The sequence below is a fragment of the Terrapene carolina genome, unplaced genomic scaffold, assembly GCF_002925995.2.
Source record: "Terrapene carolina triunguis isolate 2854851 unplaced genomic scaffold, T_m_triunguis-2.0 Scaffold68, whole genome shotgun sequence".
Taxonomy (NCBI): Eukaryota; Metazoa; Chordata; order Testudines; family Emydidae; genus Terrapene; species Terrapene triunguis.
The window spans coordinates 70167463-70190460 of record NW_020664419.1 but is presented as its reverse complement, the minus strand read 5'-3'; the positions used below and the strand labels follow the sequence as shown (position 1 = coordinate 70190460).

Below are 22998 nucleotides of genomic sequence, written 5' to 3'. Positions count from 1 at the left end.
ACCTATAAATGTCAGTCAGAGAAAGGTCAACAGGTTAGCTATATATAGATATATATAGATATATATATAGATCAGGGGTCGGCAACCTTTCAGAAGTGGTGTGCAGAGTCTTCATTTATTCACTCTAATTTAAGGTTTCGCGTGCCAGTAATACATTTTAACCTTTTTAGAAAGTCTCTTTCTATAAGTCTAAAATATATAACTAAACTATTGTTGTATGTAAAGTAAATAAGGTTTCAAAATATTTAAGAAGCTTCATTTAAAATTAAAATAAAATGCAGAGCCCTCCAGACCGGTGGCCAGGATCCAGGCAGTGTGAGTGCCACTGAAAATCAGCTCACGTGCCGCCTTCGGCACGCGTGCCATAGGTTGCCTACCCCTGATATAGATCTAGATATAGATATAAAATCCTCTTACTCCTTTTGCGCTGTAATTTGAGGCATCCAAAATTAGTGGACATTTGAAAATTTTGCCCAAGATTATTTTTAAAAGGTAGGAAAACTGGGAAAAGAACACAAGAGTCTTGACTCCCAGTGCACTGCTCTAACCACTAGACAATGTTGCCTTAGCTATAACTGACCTTGCCCATTCCTCTCTCAGTTTTGAGAAGGTCACAGCACACACCAAACAGTAATCATTGGGCAAAAAAGAAACATTCAAAACTTTTATACACAGTGGGTCTTCTGTTAGTCATTATGCATGAACTCTCCCAGTGCATTGATATAATCAAAATACTAAAAACCGAAAAGGGAAAACCATCTGTTTCATGTAGATCATCAAGTTCTTTAAATGAGGAACATTATAAAGACACATTTTCTTTAGTCACTTAGGCCTGGTCTACACTAACCCCCCAATTCGAACTAAGGTACGCAACTTCAGCTACGTGAATAACGTTACTGAAGTCGACGTACCTTAGTTCGAACTTACCGCGGTCCAGACGCGGCAGGCAGGCTCCCCCGTCGACTCCGCGTACTCCTCGCGCCGAGCAGGATTACCGGAGTCGACGGCGAGCACTTCTGGGTTCGATTTATCGCGTCCAGACAAGACGCGATAAATCGAACCCAGAAGTTTGATTGCCTGCCGCCGAACCAGCGCGGTAAGTATAGACAAGCCCTTAAATTTTAAAAGACAGCTCCGTGTAAGCAGCAGTGCAGTGCCACCACCTGCAGAAGCAGGAGAGACTGTGCCTCAGAAATCAATGCTGGTGCCAGGGCCGGCTCCAGGCACTAGCCCACCAAGCGTGTGCTTGGGGCGGCGCCTGGAGGGGGGCGGCGCGGCGGGGCGCTCCGGACCAAGAGCGGGGCCCCGGCCGGGCTCTCCGCCCTCCCCCCAGCGCTCCGGCCGGTCGGGGAGAGCGGAGAGCCCCGGCCGGGCTCTCTGCCCTCCCCCCGGCGCTCCAGCCGGTCGGGGAGAGCGGGCCCGCGGCCGGGCTCGGCGCCCTCCCCTGCCGCAATGGGGGGGCGGCCGGTGGCTTTTTTGCCTAAGGCGGCAAAAAAGCCAGAGCTGGCCCTGGCTGGTGCTGCTCCTTGTGCACGTGGGCAAGCAATCTGGGCTAGTACACAGGAGTTATGTTCCTAAGGCTTCACCTCCTCCTCCTCGCCCACTTTTAAATGCCCTAGTCACTGGGGGGCGGGGGGGGAGGGAGAGCACACAAACTGCTAGGGTGAACAGCCTTTGCACAGCCATGCAACAGAGGGAATGAAGATTTATCACTTTCCCTCCATACTCACACTAGGGCCATTCACGACCTAATACTTGGAGACAGAGAAAGAGACTGTGCCTATTTCCTAGTTCTGGAAGCTTCAAATTACCGCACTTTAAAATTATAACAATATATACAGTTGACAAGTATCTCCTTGTATCCCTTCAACTTTGTCTTTGAGCCAAAAACAAGGAACAAGGTTAGGTACTCAGAACTTTAGAAAATCAGGCTGCTTATTAAGTTCATATCCTAACTATGCACTTAGTAGACTAACTTTTGGCACTTTAAAAAAAATCTTGTCCTATATGTACATACACATATAAACAGATGGATTCAGTCTCATCATATCCTGAATGGCAGAGATGGCAGTCTCACGCCACCTCCATATAGATAGTAAAATATGCTAGGTACCTCCACATCAATATACTTTAGGCCTTTGCAGTTACTGAGTCCTTCCAATGCAGTTAGTCCACAGCGTCTAAGGGTCAGTAATTGAAGACTTGAACATTCGGACAACGTGGAGAGACTACAGCCAGGCAAATCTTGACGTGTAAGTGTCGTAACCTACACACATTCAATGAAAAGATTGCACTCTAATAGTATTTTTACGTAGCCTTTTTAAAGTTAAATACCTACTATGTAACTTACAATTATATGGATTAAGTCTAGATTCTGAATTTACTGTAAAACACTTATAAAAGATTAAAAGTTTTCTGATCTTCAGCAAAAACATTAACTGATAAATGTTGCTCCCATGATAAAAAAAATGCATAACACTACCTAAGCATCATAAAAACATAGAAATGATTTGCAATAGGGTTGTCAAACAATTAAAAAACTGTAATTAATTGCAGTGCTCACTTTATATAATTATTTTTATTACAAATATTTGCACTGTAAAAAAGAAACAAAAATAGTATTTTTCAATTCACCTCATACAAGTACTGTAGTGCAATCTCTTTATCCTGAAAGTGCAACTTACAAATGTAAAATTATTTTTTACATAATTGCACTCAAAAACAAAACAAGTCTACTCAGTCCTACTTCTTGTTCAGCCAATCGCTAAGACAAACAATTTTGTTTACATTTATGAAAGATAATAGTGCCCACTTCTTATTTACAATGTCACCTGAAAGTGAGAACAGGCATTTGCATGGCACTTTTGTAACCAGCATTGCAAGATATTTACGTGCCAGATATGCTAAACATTCGTATGCCTCTTTGCGCTTTGGCCACCATTCCAGAGAATGGTGCAGATATTTGTAATACAAAATAATAATATAAAGTGAGCACTGTACACTTTGTATTCTGTGTTGCAACTGAAATCAATATATTTGAAAATGTAGAAAAAATATCCACAAATATTTATAATAAATTTCAATTGGTATTCTATTATTAACCATGAGATTCAAACTGCAATTAATCATGATTAATTTTTTAACGGAGTTAATTTGTTTTGAGATATTCGTTTGAGTTAAATGCAATTAATTGAAAGCCCTAATTTGTAACTGATAGTGGAAAAAATTGATAAAACTATAAAAAGGTAACCAAACTCATTTGATTTTGATGTCCATTTCAAACATAAGTGCTTCACTACTAATAATGTATAATGTGAATAAATAGAAGATTAATGCGACAGCAAAACAGAAGTCAATGGGGTTTTGTCTCATTTATAATGTCAACAGATTAGAAGTGTAGATAATCTTACCATAATAGAAGTGAGAAGAATCATCGCTAAACTAAATATCATATATATTAGGAATAATAATGGTATGTTGATACCAATCAGATGACCACAGTACAAATATGTGCCAGCCTCTTTTGCATTAAAATAAACTGTTCTGCAGATCTGGGCCGTTTTATTAGTGTGAACCACATTTTGATAGAGAAATTGTTTTATGCACCACTTCCTATCCCAGTCACAGAACATCCTTGTTTCAATAAATCAATTACTTATATGGAAAAATAATGTATTTTCAGCTGTGACTTAGTGCAGTTTAGCAGCTGAAAACAAAGAATCAGCACCATGAGCAGGATTTCCAAAAGCACTCGACATTGGCCTCATTCTTTTCCCTTTGAAGAAGTCAATGGAAAAACCAATTATTAGGCCAACACTGACAGTTTTGAAAATTCCACCTCACGTGACTAGTCAGCTCTCATGTAAATCACTGCTTAAGAATCACTTACAGTATTTAGTTACCTGTTGGAGGGCATTCCAAGGGCCACATTGAATAATCATTTCTACACTTAATGGAGGCATCTTGCTATCTGAGGTTTTTCTTGGTCTGCTTCTTTTAACTACTTTCTTTCTTTGGTTTTCCCTATAAATTTTAGACCAGGGTTTACACATTGTCATCCAAGTTAGCCTCTTCTTTTCAACATTATCAGGTAGCGTTAGTGGCCTCTCAAAATACTTAATTACACTCTCACTTTTGTCAGCAACTTCCTCCTGAATTTTCTTCATCACAACCTCTGCTGTTTTAACTGTTTCAAACTTACAAGATTGCACTTTGTGTACACTGTTCCTGTTATTTGGCTGGGCCTCCAAATTCCACTGACTATTGTGCATACTGTTTTCCTTATTTGAGATTGCATCATTAGCTACAAGAACAATGGCTTCTCTATCCAGTATATTCGTATTTGTATTTTTATCAAGATCCATAGTTTGTAGGGAACTTTTTCCTGTAAGTGTCATCACATACCCATCTTCATTTTCATTACTTTTATCATGAGACTCTTCTTTCTTCTCAGAGCTCGGTGGTGTCTGTTTTCTGTCTTTTGTATTCTCTGAATTATTTGCCTCTTGTATCTTTCCAACATGTTTTTCTTCTTGTTTCTCTTCCTCTTCTCTTATTTCCAGTATCTGTTTCTTCTGCTCCTTTTCCTGTTCTCTTAGGTCTTTTATATTTTCTCTCTCTCTTTCTTCCTTTGTTATTTTTGTGTCTTTGTCTCTATTTTCAGCCACTGCATTTATTGCTATTTTCTCTTTTTGTTTTGCTCCTTGTTGCCCTCTTGGTCCTTCTAACTGAAGGCTTTTTTCTCGTTCAAGCCTGAGATTTTCTTTCTTCTTTTCATATTCCTCACGCCTCCTCACCTGTTCCATATGTGCTTGTCTTTCTATTTCTTCTTGTCTCTTTCTCGACTCCTCTTCTTTTAGCTTCCTTTCCTGCATCCGTCTCCTCATTTTTTCTTCCTTTTCTCTCTTTTCTCTCTCCATTTTTTGTTGCAGTTCCTTCTTCCTTTTAATTTCCACTTTCCATTCTTTTAAGATAGGAGCATATTTTCTGTACACGATAAATGCTCTAAATCTAGCTTGGATTTTAACAGCTGCTTTATTCCACTGCTCTGCCAAGTGTTCTCTTTCTTTTGCTTTCTGCTCTTCAAAGGCCCTTTTCTCCTCTTCTATTTGCAACTGTAGTCTTTTGATCAATTCCTGTGCCAAAACAACAATGGAAATACATTTTATTCAGCATCTGAATTACTGAAATCTTCCTTAAGATGTAATTATAATATGTGAAACAAGATAGACAGATTTATTCTTAAATGTTATTTTACTTTCTGCTAATATGGTTTCTTCTTCGTTTCTTCAGGTAAGTCTGGACACAGGATTGTCTTCTTATCAGTACATGGAGACAAACTCCAGTTTGTAAAGTTGGCCAAAAGTTTTGCTTAGCTGGCAAACCTGAGAGCTATTTGCAGCTGCTCAAACAAGAAGAGAAATGGACTGCTCAGCCAGAGAAGGGCTGCTTTCACAAATTTCAAAAACTTTTTTCTTTTTTAAAACCACACACAGGTATGTTTCTTAACACATATGGCATAAATCATTCAATTTGATTGTGTTTTCCTACATAACAATGAAAGTATCTTTCGAGCATATTCTAATAACATTCAAATTCTTTTTGACAAAAATTCACGTGTACAAATTACCTCATGTTGCCTAAACTTCTCTCTCCAAACTTCCTTTTCTTTCAGTAACTCATCTTCCATCATAGCTTGTTGCTGCTGTATAACAAGTAACCTTATATCAATTATTTTAATACATTTCATTATCTAACTCACTAAAATCATAGCTGACTATAAAAATAGCATTCTCCAAAGATCCACTTATTTTGTGTTGATACCTGAAATATAATAAGCAGTCAGGTTGGTTGGACCAGAAAAAAACAAACAGTAGCTAAAAACTCAAATTCAGTGTCACCCATTTGGTCATGCATTGAAAGTGATGCACCACAACTAAAGGTAGGGCAGAATTTGTGTGGGCTCACCCAAAGAAGTACCGCTCTGCTTTGTGTGTGTGTGTGTCTGGGGGGGCGGGGGGGGGAGAGGGGGAAAGAACGTCAGAAACTGCTGCAAAAGGTGCTCAGTGGTCAACTTTGCAGCAATGACTCACCCCCTGTCCCCCCAGGAATGTGCATAAAGGTATGAAACTTGGGTGGGGCAAGTCTCTATGTGAAAGCGGTGAGGAAGCAGCAGAACAGAAACAGGATGGGGCTCTAAGGCTTGCTGCAGGACCACGTGGAAGCAGCATGGCCCCAAGAAAGCATGGCTCCAGAAAAGCAGCAAACAGCATTGGAAACAGCATGGTTCCAGGGGCACAGAGAAGAGTAAGCTTGGGAAAACGGGGTGGGGGGGGGAGAGTTACCCCCCGGCCCCAGAGACAAGGAAGGGTAGGCACAGGCAAATTACACAGAAGGGGAACTAGCGTCCCCTACCCCAGGTTCTTTCACCCCCAGGCAAGCTGGAAGCTGCAACCAGGGAGGGTGAATTGGCAAGCGAGGTGAAGCAGTTTCCATTAAGGGCAGCAACACAAGCTGGAATTAGGTGGCATCACGCACTGTGGTTCAAGGGTATAACACCAAGGGCGCCAGGGGTTTGTCCATACCGCAACAAGCCTGAAAAGGGCCCTGGACACGTAATAGTATTTGCTGGGCATTTAATAATGGTGGTTGTTTAGGACGCCTACCGCCGGCAACTTTATTTCGACAAGGCTATGCCCGTGGGCTGTTCAGTATCCTGTGCAGCTTTTCAGAAATTTAGTACAATGTTGCACTGGGCAGTGGTGCAGTCAGTGGGACTAAACCAAACAGTGCATTATTTGCACAATTTTTGTTCGCAGGGCGAGCTGGGCCAAATGAGTGTTTTCACCTGTTGGGACACATTTTCAGGTCCTGGCTAAATAGCTGGGGAAAACCCTAGTGAAGGGCAAAACAGAAGCTCCCTTTCACGACATTAACCTACCTGGGCTTTGAGCTGAACTTTGCTTGCAGGGTTGTTGCCCCGGGGCAGGCTTTTTGTGCCCAGCTGGCAGCGGCACCGGGTGGCATAACCAGACCACACAATTACATATGAGTCACTACACAGATGTAGTAAGACTTGGAAAAGTTTTCTAAGTCAATTTAAGGAGGTATCATTATGGAGATACAAATGGTTATTAATTTGGGTCTAATATACGGGTGTGCCGTTGGGGCAACAACATGGCAGTGGTACAGGTTATCAATCGCCAAAATTCCAGATCGCACAGGATTGGAAAGTTGGCAAGGGCATTTGTTCTCCAATGCTTAACCTTGAACATCTGTTTTTTCTTCCAAGCACATGCCAGGCATGGATAATGGCATAGCAGATGCCTTGTCTCATTTCTAGTTTGCCGCAAGCTCTCTGGAACCTCGGAATGTCATGTGGTTGGCGAAATGCAGATTTTTGGCTGTAACTTACAAGTTGTTTATTTTGTTTTCTTTTAAGGATTCCTCTCAATACAAGGATCCAGAGAATGGGTCGCCTATGCGGCCCTCCGTTAAGGGCGGTTGCTGCAGTACCAGGTCAAGGACAATGCAGCTGCTGGTGTCCCTTGATGATTACACATGGGACAATGGGTTCTTTCTCCCCGGTAGGGCTGCTAGCCAAGAGACCATTTGCAGATGTCTGGGAACCCGGCGGGGTTGGGGGGAGGCAGCCAAGCAAATGGCTGGCGCCTCCTTGTGGCAGATGTTCAGTGCAGGTACTCCATAGGGAGGGCAGCCAGTGACCAGATAAATGGCCTCGTAAAGGACTTAAAAGGAGGTATTGGATAAAGAAACAGAATGAGGGAGATGGTTCAGGGACTCCCATGACCGGTATGGCAGGGAGCCAACCCTCCCCCACCCCACCCCCGTTCTCATAGCCCTCCTTAAGCCTCTTGCGAGACTGGTGGATGGTAAGGTCCAAGCTATGGGTCGGCTGAGGGACCTGGATAGAAACAAAGGGAGGCTGGTGAAAGCCCCAGAGAATTGATTTGAATAACCATGGATTTGCCTGCTCTGTACACTTTATCTGCCGGGTAGTCCCAGACATCTATATAATAAAGTTGCGGCCTGATTAAAACCCATAACAAGTCTCCTGTCCTTCTTGCGGTATACCCAGACAAACAAAACCAGGTCAGAAACTTGGTACTTTACCCAAATAACTGCCATCTTGTTCTTCAAAATCTTCAATCTATTATTGAAAATTAAAAAAAGGTCTATCCTTATGGGTCATGAAGAGATCCTTCAAAATGCATACAGGCTAACTGATGCAATGATGTCTAAGTCTGAAACAACTGCTCTGATAGAAGTGTGAACTACCCCCATTAGAATACTGTATAACTCTGAAGTTCATAAGCTCTTTGAAGGAGGAACAGTGTCTCCTATGGCTACATGAAAATTTTACACCAAAACGGGTTTTGATGGAAAACTGGGGTTTCGATGAAATAAAATTTTTCACAGTAAACTTCCATAGAAAATTGTGATTTTTCATCAAAAAAGCAGATTCCTCAGCACCAAAATATTTCAGCCTGAATATTTAGACTGAAAACCAAAAAAAGAAAAAAAAAAAAGAAATCTGATATCTGAATCAGGTGCTTCATGGGAGCTGTAATTCATTTTTCTTATGCCCTCATTCTTCTCTCTGGCTGGGAATCTCAGGCCATACTATATCTTCCATGATGCAACCATTTCACTTCACTATGAGGGAACTCTGGTGCATCAGGCAGACGGAATCTGACCAAGGAGAACGGCATAAAGAAGAGAACTGGAGCACAAGAAACCAGAACTACAAATCCCAAGAGGCACCACAGCAATGTTTGGCTTTCAGCCAAAATATTTTGTTTGAGATTTTTCACCAAAAAGTTAAAATTTTCCATGAAAAGGACCTTTTTATGAATTGCTCTAGCACCATCTTGTATCTGTTCAGTATCTAGCACTTTGGGGTTCCATTCTTGTCCAGGGATTTTGGCTGGTACCATACTACAAATACTTACTAATAATGATAAAGCCTAATTATGACAATTTAAATATCAGCTTTGTTAAGTAGTTCACAGCTTATCAAAATAGGGAAGAGAGACAATCATAATACAAAGATCTACATGATCTATTCTCAGCAGTATTTCTCTTTGGAACCAGAAGTGTGGGGATGTGCACACATTTGAGAGGGTACTGTTTTCCCTTTCTTCAGCATTGATCTTTATGTTCAAGTAGTCCAGATAAATAAAGGGGTGTGTTATAAATATCTTTGTTAAAACGTTACCTTATGAAGCATCTCTAACTTCATCCTTTCAGCCTCAAATTCCTCCAGATACAGTTGCCGTCTTTTCTTTTCCTCTTCATTTTGTTTTTCCTCTATTTCCCTTTCAGCTTTCAGCTTTTTCCTTTTCTGGTCTTCAAGTTCTTTTTGTCGCTCCTCCCACAGCTCAAATTCTTGCCTGCACCTTTCCTCTACTTCATGGTAAGTAAAGCTAATGGCCATGTCACCATTATCTACAAGAATTTAAGCAAACACACCTTTTAACTAAAAGTCTGAGCTCATAGTAATCTGAAATCATGAAATAATTTAATGGATTGAAAAGAAAACAATATGAATGAGATTCTGTGTTTGTACAGCCTATAACTTGAAGCCCTAGAGCAGGAGGAGTTGCTCCAGGGGCTGAAAAAGTGCTATGAGCAGAACATGGCAGCCCATGGAGCTGCTCTAAATTACAGCAACCTATTATGGGCTGCCTACAAGAGCTGGCACTGCACAAAATGCCCACAGTTTTATAGGCCTACGCACTCCAGCCTAAGGATCTGCTACAAACATACATGCCCACTATACCAGGATTTGTAAGGAGGTCTGTGTAGGACTGTTTAGGGCAGTCCTATACATGCAGGCACCAGGGCAATTTTCCCTTAGCCACATTGGGGCTTTTATGGCCCCTGTATTCTACCGGTGTAGAATACAGAGGCCATATTGGAGGGTGACATTTAAAGTGAATGGTCTATAAAGCAAATGCTCAGTGGCCACAATCGAGCTTCCATTTGTGTTCATACTATGTTTTGCATGGAGAAACAAGAGAACTGACACATACATTTATTTATTGAGTTTATTTGCATTCAATTTGGGTATTTAAATTGGATCTATGTATGCAAAAAAACCAGCACGTTCAGATTGTGTGTATTCAGACCAAAGCCACATTCTGCAAATGTGGCCCTTAATGTCAAAAAACTGAAATTAACAAATATTAAGATCGATACATTTGGCCCAGTTGCTGATTTAGGGACCTTTTAAGTATGCTTAGCCAATCAGCAAATGAAATTAGCTAATAAATTATATTACTTAAGTCATTTGTGTATAATACCATTTGAAATAAACTCATTATTAAGACTTTACAAAGAAAAGAATAAGAAATTAAGATCCCGTTCCTACAGCTGGATAAATGCAGGCATCTGCCTAAGTAGCTCCAGTTCCAGAATCAGGATCTAAATCCCATCGTAACAGAGGCGCTGTCTTTCTGAGTTGCCAGGGGGTGCTTGACCGCCACTCCACCCCAGGCCCCGCCCCCACTCCACCCCTTTCCCCAAACCCTCACCCCGCTCTGTCTCTTTCTGCCCCCCCAACTCTTCCTGCCCCCGCTCCGCCTCTTCTCAACATGTTCCGCCCCCTCCCCAGAGCGTGTCCCACCCTAGCTCCTCCCCCTCCCCCTCCCCCCAAGCACCTCCTGCATGCTGCCAACAGCTGATCTGCGGCGGGTGGGAGGCGCTGGGGAGGGGGAAGGGAAGGAGCTGATCAGGGGATGGAGGCTGCCAGTGAGTGCTGAGCACCCACTATTTTTTTTTCTGTGGGTGCTCCAGCCCCGGAGCACCCACAGAGTTGGCACCTATGCATTGTAATATATATTGTACTGGACTGCCATAACTATTCTCATCAAAAGAACAAAGCAGAAGAAATATTTTATACAGTGATATGAGTATTGCACTAAATAGCAGCACAAATAAATTAATATTAAGTTTGTTTACCTGTGACAGAGCACTCATCAGCAACCACTCTGCAAGTTATATCTTCATTGATGGGCTGACTATTACTATCAGAAGTTGCTCTGCTCTGCAATTCTTCATTTTCTATTTCAGACAGTATCTGTATAAAACCAAACACATTCACATGATGAAATGAAATGGGATGAAGCTATAACAATCCAAGCAGAACACTTCAGATAAAGACTTTGGGTCAGGGACTTCATTTTCATTGTCCAGAGTTTAGCAATCTGGGGGGGTTCTGATCCCTGACTGCAGCCTCTAGGCCCCAGTGTCACACAAATATATTTAAAATTAGAATGTTATTTTTTAGGGTAAGGAATATTTGGAGCAGTTCCCAAAATGATTGTAGTGCTTTCTTATATTTTGTATATTGAAGGGGAAATGGTCAGAATATAATTTTTTTTAAGAAGTTGCACAAGTAAATGCAAGTACTATATGTATAAATTAATTCTACTATGGCAATAAATACGTGAAATTGATCACACAGGGAAACTGAAAAAACATTATTTGAAAACAACACTGCATGGATCACATCTTCTTATTTTTCTTCCCTTGTTCTTCACTGCCAAGAATTGATCTATTCCTGCTATGTATTGATCATCTGCATAGAGCATGTATCGTTGTACATTTGTGATATAACAACCATCACAGTAAATAATTGTGCTGTCACAAACAGGATGTTCACAAGAAAGTGATCTCTTAATGTAATTAAACTTCATATTTTATACAGTGCTCACTGGTAAAAACAGGGAAAGAAGTAAAAGATGGCACATAAACAGAACTGTTTTTAAATATAGGTTCAGGTTTTCTAAAGTGCCTATGAGAGTTTGGCAACTGAATACCATTGAAATTCAATGGAAATTATGTGCCTAACTCCCCAAGTCTCACTTGAAAATTCCAGTCATAATTCTTTTAACATTTTCCATGAAACAGAAGAACTTTTTCAATAAGTGAATTATGTTAGTGATCTCATAATCCTAATAATGAAAAGGAACAGACAATGATAAAATAATAGATAAGATAAAAAATGAACACTATAAAAATCTTATATTATGGAAATGACATTTTGCCACTGGATTAAATATTAATAATTGATAGTCCAAGTCTATTTTAGTCATTTAATGTTCATCTCCACCACTTAAGACTACTGAACATTTATACCAAATGTTATAACTTCATGATCTAGGGACTAAATCACAACCAAGGACCCCATCCTGCAAAACCACATGCAAATGCTTCCCCTTATGTGCACCACTAGTCCCGTGGGGACTACTTAGAGTGTGTAAATTTAAGTATGTGCATTGGTCATTGAAAGATTGGGTCCAAAAAAGGAATTGATTATCTGTAATAACTATGGAATCTAATCTATTACAAAGATGGTTTAAACATAGAATACCCTCTTCTTCAATGCATCTGGATCTTCATTGTATTCAGAAGCCAGTTCTGCCAAGTACTCTGAAGCCTGGCTAGAAACTACTCGATAGATGTCACCTGAGGAGGGAAGGGGGAGAAAAAAGGACATTGGGAGAAGATGTCTTTCTAAGTAGTCTAATTCTGATGAATGCTAGTTTCCTATTATCTGTCCATAAAATCCAAAATCTGAAACACAATGTGTTTTTGCTTTAAAAGTGTACACCACAGGTTCTATTTAAAGAAAAACACCAAATCCACTCAGACAAGAAGCGGCCCTTTTAATATTAATTAAATCTAATTAATCTATGATAATTAAAAGCACTAGATATATAGAAATAAAAAAATAGAGTAAAAAAAAAAGTCTATGGCAACAGCATCTATGCAAAGAAAAGCACTCCATGAGGCAAAACACATTTCAACATTCTCCAGCTAGCAGGAAGTAATAAGACTGGGGTGGTTACTTTTTTAGAATAAGAACTGTGACAAATTGAAGCTCCCCTAAAGGACAAGGTAAATAAGTAGGCATATACATAAATTATATTTAGAATATACATAATTCTTATTACTGAGAAAATGGAAGAAACTTCCCCTAAGGATGAGCATGAATAGGGAACACTTAACTTCATTCACAACAGGTCCCAACTAAAAGATGTGAAACCTGGAAACTCTGACTAAACTGGAATTTGGAGTCTCAACAACCTAGGGTAATTTAGAAACTAAGGGCTCAGTCTTGTGAGGTATTCAATTACCTCAGCTCCCACTAATTTCAGTGGGAGGCAGGGGTGTTGAGCACTTCACAAGATTGACCCTAACAAGAACATGGTCTAGAGTGGCTGAATACTAGTATTTCAGAGAACAATCCTGTGAGGAGACCTTCCAGCAATGGCCCTAGGACCTGTGTGGAATCACCAGGTGCAAAGATCAACCCTAGCAAATGCTATTTCTGGATTAAGTCTTTCGAGTTTACAAGTGCTAAACATATGTGTTTGAAAAGTAAAAAAAAAAAAAAAAAGAAAACTCATGATTGACCTGAATAGTCTAGAACAGTGTTTCTCAACCTTTTTGATACCAGGGACTGACTTGCTGCCTTCCAAAACTGTGCCATGGAGATTTTAGGGGCTGGCACCAGTCCACGGACCAGTCATTGAGAAACACTGATTCCTTGTAGCCCACAGAATTGGGGCTTCAAGACACCAGAAGGGAAGGCACATTATGCATCACTCTTCAGCATCCCACAACAATGAAGTCAGAAGTGACTGTGGTGACATTCTGGAGCCTGGATGGTTTCCCAGTAAATTATGCAGGATATGAGAAAGGAATTAAGGATGGGATTAAGACAACTTCAACTTGTCCTCTATACAGCACATGTGTAAAATGCCTTTGGACTCCCATCTCCGCAGACCATCTACATTATGCAGAAACTTGAGATTATCCTTGACTGAGTCAATGAGACAGAAAAGAATGCAGATTTTAAGCACTCTTATAATAATAGAAACCTTTCATGTTATTGTGCAGGCTAGAAAAGCAACACCACCTCAAGCCGTAAGCATTGCAGTCTATAAACTATTAACCAAGGTTTCCATACCACTGAACAGGGTCATATTTCCTAGCCAATCCTTTGCAAACTGTTTTGCAGTAATAAAAGTTATGCATACCATACTATACAGGACCACATATTTTTCAGACTACATGCTACATTAGTTAGTGCTATTCGGAGAACATCTAAAAGAGGACCATAGGAGCTGCAATACTAGGTGATGAGTTAAAGTTGGTGCAATAGGTTTCATAGTTTTGTTGCATTTGAGGATTTATGTTATATTAGGAATGGTTGTTAGTTTGATCTGCATTGGCAATAGGAGGGTTTGGGGGGCACATCACACATATATTTATTACAATCACAGCTTACTTGTGGTTTCTTCATCTTCCAAGTCTTGCAGTATAAGATTTTCAGCATTTTGACTTCTGTTCTTCACAACGTTTAGACAGTACAGAACTGATTCTGGTAATTCATCTGAAGTCTAGAAGTAAACATTATTTTTAATTAAATTCTGTATGTTCATTTCTCTGTGAAGACCACTGGTAAATACTTAACATTCTTAATTAAAGTCCATGGGTCTGTCTATACCAGGAGTCGGCAACCTTTGGCACCCGGCCCATCAGGGTAAAGCCTCTGGCAGGCCGGGCCGGTTTGTTTATCTGGAGCATCCGCAGGCACAGAGCCCGCAATTCCCACTGGCCGCGGTTCGCCGTTCCTGGCCAAGGGGAGCTGTGGGAAGCAGTGGCTAGCACGTAACTCGGCCCGTGCCACTTCCTGCAGCTCCCATTGGCCGGGAATGGTGAATCGCAGCCAGTGGGAGCTGCAGGGCTCCGTGCCTGCGGATGCTCTAGATAAACAAACCGGCCCTGCCCACCAGCGGCTTTACCCTGATGGGCCGGGTGCCAAAGGTTGCTGACTTCTGGTCTACACATTTATTTTTAGAGCACTAGCACCAGCCAAGCCAATCCACCCAGTCTGGGAGACTTGTTCCTGATTCACTCCAAAATGCTGTGTAGACATACTGTATGTGTCCCTCACTAACACACTAGTATTTTTTCAGTCAGGCCGTAGTTTCATTATTGTGTCACTCATTACTTGACAGTCATTTAGACTTCACAGCAATCTAATTACTACTGCCCTCTAGAAGCATCTTTCTAATTTATATTGGGGTTTTTTTTTTTGTTATTGGTTTGATCCAAGTTGAATAAAAGGACAAATGATTCAATATGGAGGAATCAGACATGTGACGTGGGGTCTTTGTTACTGAAATACTGATTTTTTGAAGGACAGATTAGATTCACAAATACAAATATGCCAGGGACTTGAACCTAGGTCTCCCACATCCTCAGCAAATGCCCTCACCACCAGATTATAGAGCCAGTGTCTCTCAATCTCTTTTGATGGAACTGTTCCACTTATGATAAATTCAATATTCAGTGGGCCAGCAAGAGAATGAGTCTGTAGCCTAGTGGTTAGGGTACTTTCCTGAAATGTAGGAGACCCCGAGATTTCCTGACCCTGAGTTGGGAGCCCCTGGTTCCCTACGCTCTAGGCAAGTATCCTGACCACCAGGCTTCTAGCTATGCTAGGGTGGGTGGGTCTCTCCCTCTCTCAGGCGCTGGACCTGAAAAACTTCCCAATGAAAATTTCATCAACCCCAATCCATTTCCACAAAACATTTCAATTTTGACAAAACAACATTTTTGGTGGGACAAAATTTTAAATGAATTTTTTTCAGGCAGCTCTATTATTTAATTATTGATCATTTCAGTGGATGGAAGCAAAGTGCACGAGGTTGGGAACAGGATGCTGCTGCGGGGATGGAAATGAAAAGAACAGAGGAGAGGGAAAAGAGAAACAAGGCAGAGATTACAGTGACCTGAAAGGGAACAGATTTTCCTCAGAATGATGGGCGTTACAAGAAGGCACTTAACAAGTAATAAATATCTAAACATTTAGTTACTACAAAAAGGCCACATAGTCTCCTTGATCTCTGTAAAAACTTCTTACTGACATCAGAGAGCATTCCATTGTGCATCTAGGGAATGTATAGTCCTGAATTTATACCCCAACCCATGGACCATAATTAACCATAGAATTTAGCTCTCTCAGATGAGCCTGCAAATGACATCCCTGCTCCCCCAGTACTCCACTTCTTTTCACTGGTACTCTACTCTATCCCCGACTACATAAGTCACAGGCAGAAAGGAGCAATCAGAAGCAGAGGAGTGAACTCAGTTGTATGGAATAGCATCAGCAGATTGTTCACCTGGGCAAGAGAGTCCTCACCCTCATTGTTCAGAGTTTGTATTTGTTTTTCCCGATTAAGGGTCCAAATTCTGTGAAGAGCCCAGTGCCTTCTGAGAGCTGCTGAGTGTCAATGCCTTTTTATATCAACAGGAGATTAAGGTGTTCCGCATCATTCAGGAAGCACTTAGTACTCAGAGTCTCTGAACATTGAGAGGTCCTGACATTCATTATTCTGGTGGGAGTTGTGGGTGCTTAGTGACTGTCAGGATCAGGCCGTATGTTTTTAAATAGATCCCCACTGGCCAATGCTCTAGGAACTCTCTGCCAATAGGCAGTGGCAGTTTACGAAGAGAAAAGGTTCTGATGATGGAAATAACAGAATGGATCCTTGAGGTTACAGTCATAGCCCAAAGACTTTGAGGCAAGTGAATGCCAGTGAAAATGAGGTAGGAGCAGAGTCTAAAATAGGGAAAGAACAAGTCAAAAATTACTTAAACAAGTTAGATGTCTTCAAATCACCAGGGCCTGATGAAATGCATCCTAGAATACTCAAGGAGCTGACTGAGGAGATATCTGAGCCATTAGCAATTATCTTTGAAAAGTCATGGAAGACGGGAGACAATCCAGAAGACTGGAAAAGGGCAAATATAGTGCTCATCTATAAAAAGGGAAATAAAGGACAATCTGGAGAATTACAGACTAGTCAGCTTAACTTCTGTACCCGGAAAGATAATGAGCAAATAATTAAGAAATCAATTTGCAAACACCTAGAAAATAATGAGGTGATAAGTAACAGTCAGCATGGATTTGTCAAGAACAAATAGTGTCAAACGAACCTGATGGCTTTCTTTGACAGGGTAACAAGCCTTGTGGATGGGGGGAAGCAGTAGATGTGGTATAGCTTGACTTTAGTAAGGCTTTTGATACTGTCTCGCATGACCTTCTCATAAACAAACTAGGGAAATACAACCTAGATGGAGCTACTATAAGGTGGGTGCATACGTGGTTGAAAAATTGTTCCCAGAGAGTAGTTATCAGTAGTTCTCAGTCATGCTGGAAGGACATAACGAGTGGGGTCCCGCAGGGATCGGTTCTGGGTCCGGTTCTGTTCAATATCTTCACCAATGATTTAGATAATGGCATAGAGAGTACACTTATAAAGTTTGCGGACAGTCCCAAACTGGGAGGGGTGGCAAGTGCTTTGGAGGATAGGATTAAAATTCAAAATGATCTGGACAAACTGGAGAAACAGTCTGAAGTAAATAGGATGAAATTCAATTAGGACAAATGCAAAGTACTCCACTTAGGAAGGAACAATCAGTTGCACACATAAAAAATGGGAAGGAGTACTGCGGAAAGGGATCTGGGGGTCATAGTGGATCACAAGCTAAATATGAGAGTCAGCAGTGTAACACTGTTGCAAAAAAAGCAAACATCATTCTGGGATGTATTAGCAGGAGTATTGTAAGCAAGACACAAGAAGTAATTCTTCCGCTCTTCTCCTCGCTGATTAGGCTTCAACTGGAGTATTGTGTCCAGTTCTGGGCGCCACATTTCAGGAAAGATGTGGACAAATTGGAGAAAGTCCAGAGAAGAGCTACAAAAATGATTAAAGGTCTAGAAAACATGACCTATGAGGGAAGATTGAAAAAATTGAGTTTGTTTAGTCTGGAGAAGAGAAGACTCAGAGGGAACATGATAACAGTTTTCAAGTATATAAAAGGTTGTTACAAGGAGGAGTGAGAAAAATTGTTCTTCTTAACCTCTGAGGATAGGACAAGAAGCAATGGGCTTAAATTGCAGCAAGGGCACTTTAGGTTGGACATTAGGAAAAACTTCCTAACTGTCAGAGTGGTTAAGCACTGGAATAAATTGCCTAGGGAGGTCGTGGAATCCCCATCATTGGGGATTTTTAAGAGAAGGTTGGTAAAACACCTGTCAGGGATGGTCTAGATAATACTTAGTCCTGCCCTCAGTGCAGGGGACCTGACTAGATGACCTCTCGAGGTCCCTTCCAGTTCTATGATTCTATGAATACTGCATATAATTCTAGGCACCTACATACCAGAATTATATCTAAACGGGATGCAGTGTTGTAGCTGTGTTGGTCTCAGGATATAGGATCAATTTCTGTTGGTGGAAGGTACAAGCTTTTAGCTTCTTCTTCAGATATGGGGAAGGGAATCAGGTATGGGGAAGGGAATGTCTGCAACAGTCTGGTTACCTTCCCCATACCTAAGGAGAGCTCTGACGACACTAAAAGCTTGTACTTTCTACCAACAGAAGTTGGCCCACAATAAAAAGTATTACCTCACCTACCTTGTCTCAATCAACTGGATAGAATTCAGAAGACAGCTTAAAAAAAGGGGGAGAGGTGGAAAACTAAAGGGATTAATTTACATAGAAAGAATCAAAACTCAGCAAGTATTGTAAATATATCACAAGACAGATTCTTCTTGCAAGATTTGCAAGCCCAATTTTTAAGACCAAAGATTAATTTGGTTAACCATCACAACTTTTATCTATCTTATCTCTTTTAAAGTTCACCCATCTTTAACATTGAAAGGTTCTGTAAAAAATTACAATCCACTGGAATATATTCATGTAATGTTTAAGAAAAGTTTTGTAAATGAGTTCCAATAGTTCAAGGATTAGGGACCCAACCTTATGGGGCTCCAGGGGCTTCTGCCTAGAGTATTTAGGTTAATCTTTCTATCTACCCAATGGGACTCAGTGCTTAGTCTAGCAGATACCATCAGAGATGCTTAGTTACTTTTGCAGTTCTCAAACTGTGGATTTGTGTCTCCAGAGATAACATGCTTGTTAACAGCAAAAATGTTTTAAATAAATAAATAAATAGTACCTAGAGGTGAGAAATAACAGACCTCAACCCTATTGTCCCTTGCAAATTTTTGTACACAAAGTCAATCCCTTACTTCTCTCTAAAAGTTTCAAAAAGTTCCAATGAACAGAAGATTGTTGGGGGCAGAATAGATCTGGACAAGGAGAAGTCTGGAGATAAATGTGAGAAGGGAGGGACTGGCAGTAGAAACAAAAGTGAAACTGTTTGAGCAGCATATTCCAGAAGTCTTGAGGTCTTTCTGAGTGTAGCCTTCATTGATTTGAGATCTACCATACCATTCTCTCACTAGAAGGGAAAACCTATAATGGCAGCAGGCCATAAAAGAGACCCAGTTTGGGAATATTTTAATGAAGTTCCTCTACCTGTGGGTAAGACAGGCATATGTGCAAAATGCAAACGTGCAACAAAGAAATGCAAGGCCTGATTGCCCGAATAAAACAACATAATGAGAAATGTTCCTTCTCAGGAGGAAGCTGCGTTGAAGATGATTAAAGGAACATGTCTGAACATGCAGGATCTTCAGGTTGGTAAACTTTTTTATTTCATGCTTCTTTCTTAAGGACTGCCTGTCTTCCTTCTGGACTATTCTTGAATTCTCATGTTTGAGCAAAAACTATAGCTGTTACTCTATGGTACTATCATTTTAGATGCAGTTGTGATAAAAAATAAATAGCTGAAATAGGCAGATCTTCCTTTTACAATTTCACGTTTAAAGTAGTACTGAGTGTCAGTGAATGCAATGAGTAATACTAAATGAGCAGTATGGTAATAATAATTAAATAACTGCTTTGACTTATTTTGTTTAGGAGAATCCATCTTCAACATATAGGATTCTGAAGACTATCCACCTTTAAGAACACCATCATTTTCTATAGTTTCAGAGTTATCTGCCAATGATAGTGTTTCAGTCACATCATGTATGTCACATAGCCACAATATATCACTTGTAGCAAAAAGAAAAAAAAATCTCTATCATCCAGAAACAACCATAGATAAGTTTGTAATAAGAACCAGCAAATTACAAAAAGAGGTAATTGATGAAAAAATTGCCCGGTTTGTTTATGCAACAAACTCTCCTTTCCATATGATTGAGAACCCACACTTCATTAACATGGTTCAGTAATTAAGACCAGGATACAGTCCACCCAACAGAGCAGATGTCGCAGGCAAATTGCTGGATAAAGTGTATGAAAGAGAAATTGAGCAGTGTGCAAAAGATCTAGAGGGTGAAATTGTTAACCTGAGTCTTGATGGGTGGAGCAATGTCCACAATGATCCTGTTGTATGTTCTTGTGTGACAACAGAAGAAGGGAATGTCTTCCTTACAGAAACAATTGATACATCGGGAAATGCACACACAGCAGAATACTTACAAGAAGTAGCAGTAAAAGCTATAACAAACTGTGGGGGGAAAAATCAAATGTCTAGTATGCAGCTTGGCCACAGACAATGCTACAAATGTATCCAAGATTAGAAGAAATTTAGAAGAGAGTCACAAGCTAATAACATACGGTTGCAGTGCTCATTTGATGCACCTCCTAGCCAAAGACCTCAGTGTTCCAGAAATAACGGTTAATGTTGTTGAAATTGCAAAATACCTCTGTAACAACCACTTTGCAGCAGCTGCTCTGGAAAAAGTAGAAGGAACCAAGCTAACTCTCCCACAAGTCGTGCGATGAAACTCAATAGTGGACTGTTTTGAGCACTATATAAAGAACTGGCCTAATCTGATGACAGTTTGTGAACAAAATCATGAAAAAATAGATGGCACTGTCACAGCCAAAGTTCTCAATATTGGGCTTAAGAGATGTGTTGAACACATGCTGAGTACCCTGAAGCCTATTTCTGTAGCCTCGAACAAAATGCAGGGAAATAGCTGTTTTATTGCTGACGCTGTTGAAATTTGGAAGGAACTGATTGAGATCTTAAAAAGTAAAATATGCAATGACAGAGTTAAATTACAAGCATTAAAAAAAAATGGGACAAGCACTATCTCCAGCTGCAAATATTCTCAATACTTGGTACCAGGGTCAAACCTTAACTGCTGAAGAAGAGGAGTTGGCTATGACATGGACATCCAGCAATCATCCCTCCATAATGCCAACTATAATAAACTTCAGAGCTAAGGGTGAACCATTCAAGAAATATATGTTTGCTGATGATGTTTTAAAGAAAGTCACACCAGTGAACTGGTGGAAGTCACTTAAGCACTTGGATTCAGAGACTGTTGAAGTGATAATCTCACTTTTAACAGCAGTAGCTTCTTCTGCCGGTGTAGAAAGAATATTTTCTTCCTCTGGACTAATTCATTTCAAATTGAGAAATTGTTTGGGACCTTAAAAGGCAGGAGAGCTTGTTTTTCTTTTCCAGATTATGAACAAACAGGAAAATGAAGGTGAAGACGACTGAGTTAACTGCACAAGCCAATATTTTAAGTTTCTCATGTTGACCTGGCTGACATAGTCGATTTAATTTTTTTTTTTAATTTCATTTAACTATTTTAGTTAAAAACAATTTAACAAAAACAAACCTGATTTTAAAAAACTTGAATGTTTAACTAAATTCAAAAATTCATATGCTTGTTTTGTTAAAATATTCTATGTTTGCTGTTGAAGAAAAAAATCCAGAATACAGAACGTTGTTGTTTTAGTTAAATAAAACAATTTAAATGTCTGTCTGGTGATGGTCTCCTCCTAATTCAGCATGGCAAGAAAATCCTCCAAATATTAATGATTAACCTGTTGAACTGGAGATATTTATGAAATCATTGGGAGGTGAACTATCTGCTTCAATTACCTTTGGTAAATGAAATAACCAAACAATCATTCATTTTCTGATATAGCTGTAAAACTAATCTGAAAAGTTTTCAAAATAAATCACTTTAAAAATGTATAGTGTGTACCTTCTAAAAATGAAACCTACATCTATTTCTGAATTGTGAAGAATACGTATTAAGTTTATAACAACCAACAAGAATGCACTTTTATGTAGAAATTCATGATTAAATCGAGTCTTCCTGACTAGTGATTTAAATCAAATCCACCCTATAGTACACCTCCAAGTAGCTTAGAAAGGCAGGAATGCAAGAGGCCTCCACAAAAGACAAGTTTGCCATGCAAAAGAAAAGGCAGTACTATCCCTCCTGTGTCCATTAAACACTTACTGTTTCACCATCACTCCAAGCTTCTGCTGATAAATCAGTGTTGAGATCATCCACTTCAAGGGAAGTAACACTGATTCTGCTCAATTCTATATTTATTTCTTCTTCAAGTTTTACATCATCATCTTCCATAGCTTTCCATAATAAAATTGTAACAGCAAAGAGGAAAAATAAAATTGAATACATTAGTGGATATTTTATTTACTGCTAGATTTGTGGCAGTAGTAGGTATCTCAAAACTCTTTCTCTAAAACAAAACAAAAATCATCCACATCCACAGTAAGGCTCCAACTATGACAAGACTTATATGAACACTTAACTTTAGACACGTGAGTATTCCCGTCGATGTCAATGGAATACTTATGTTTGTAAAGTTAAGGTTTGGTTGTACTGAGACCTAAAGCTCTATATTTATCAACACTGTTGAGAGGGAAGGATGCAGACAAATAATAAAATATTACCTTGGGCCCTGTTCCCACAAACATTTACATGTGTGCAACTTTCATTGACTTCAATGGGACTACTCAGATGAGCAAAGTTATGAGAGTTTAAGGTACATCTACACTGGAAAAAAAGGTGTGTCCTTAACTCAGGGTAGCTAACTTGGATTAAAATAGACATGGCAATTCCGGTTAGCAGTTTAAGTTAAAGCCTAAAGGGGAGCCTAGAAATGAACTCAAGCTGCTAACCAAGTTGCCATAGTGGTAGTGTCGTGGAAAGACTCACCCACACACTGATTTTAGTTCACAGACTCAGAGCCTGAGGCCTTTATTG

The 22998-nt window shown here is 40.0% G+C and overlaps 1 protein-coding gene across 1 annotated transcript in view; it reads right to left on the bottom strand.

The window, feature by feature from the left end:
• The window catches only part of LRRIQ1 (leucine rich repeats and IQ motif containing 1), a 151874-nt gene extending 129518 nt beyond the window's left edge, over positions 1-22356 (bottom strand). Inside the window, exons 1-8 of the mRNA XM_029910868.1 lie at positions 22228-22356; positions 14321-14432; positions 12398-12492; positions 10984-11101; positions 9239-9468; positions 5630-5704; positions 3903-5135; positions 2114-2266 (exon numbers count right to left, since the gene is read on the bottom strand). Of these exons, the coding sequence (XP_029766728.1) occupies positions 2114-2266; positions 3903-5135; positions 5630-5704; positions 9239-9468; positions 10984-11101; positions 12398-12492; positions 14321-14432; positions 22228-22356 (2145 nt within the window). The remainder of the gene's footprint in view (positions 1-2113; positions 2267-3902; positions 5136-5629; positions 5705-9238; positions 9469-10983; positions 11102-12397; positions 12493-14320; positions 14433-22227) is intronic.
• Between the last annotated feature and the right edge of the window lie 642 nt (positions 22357-22998).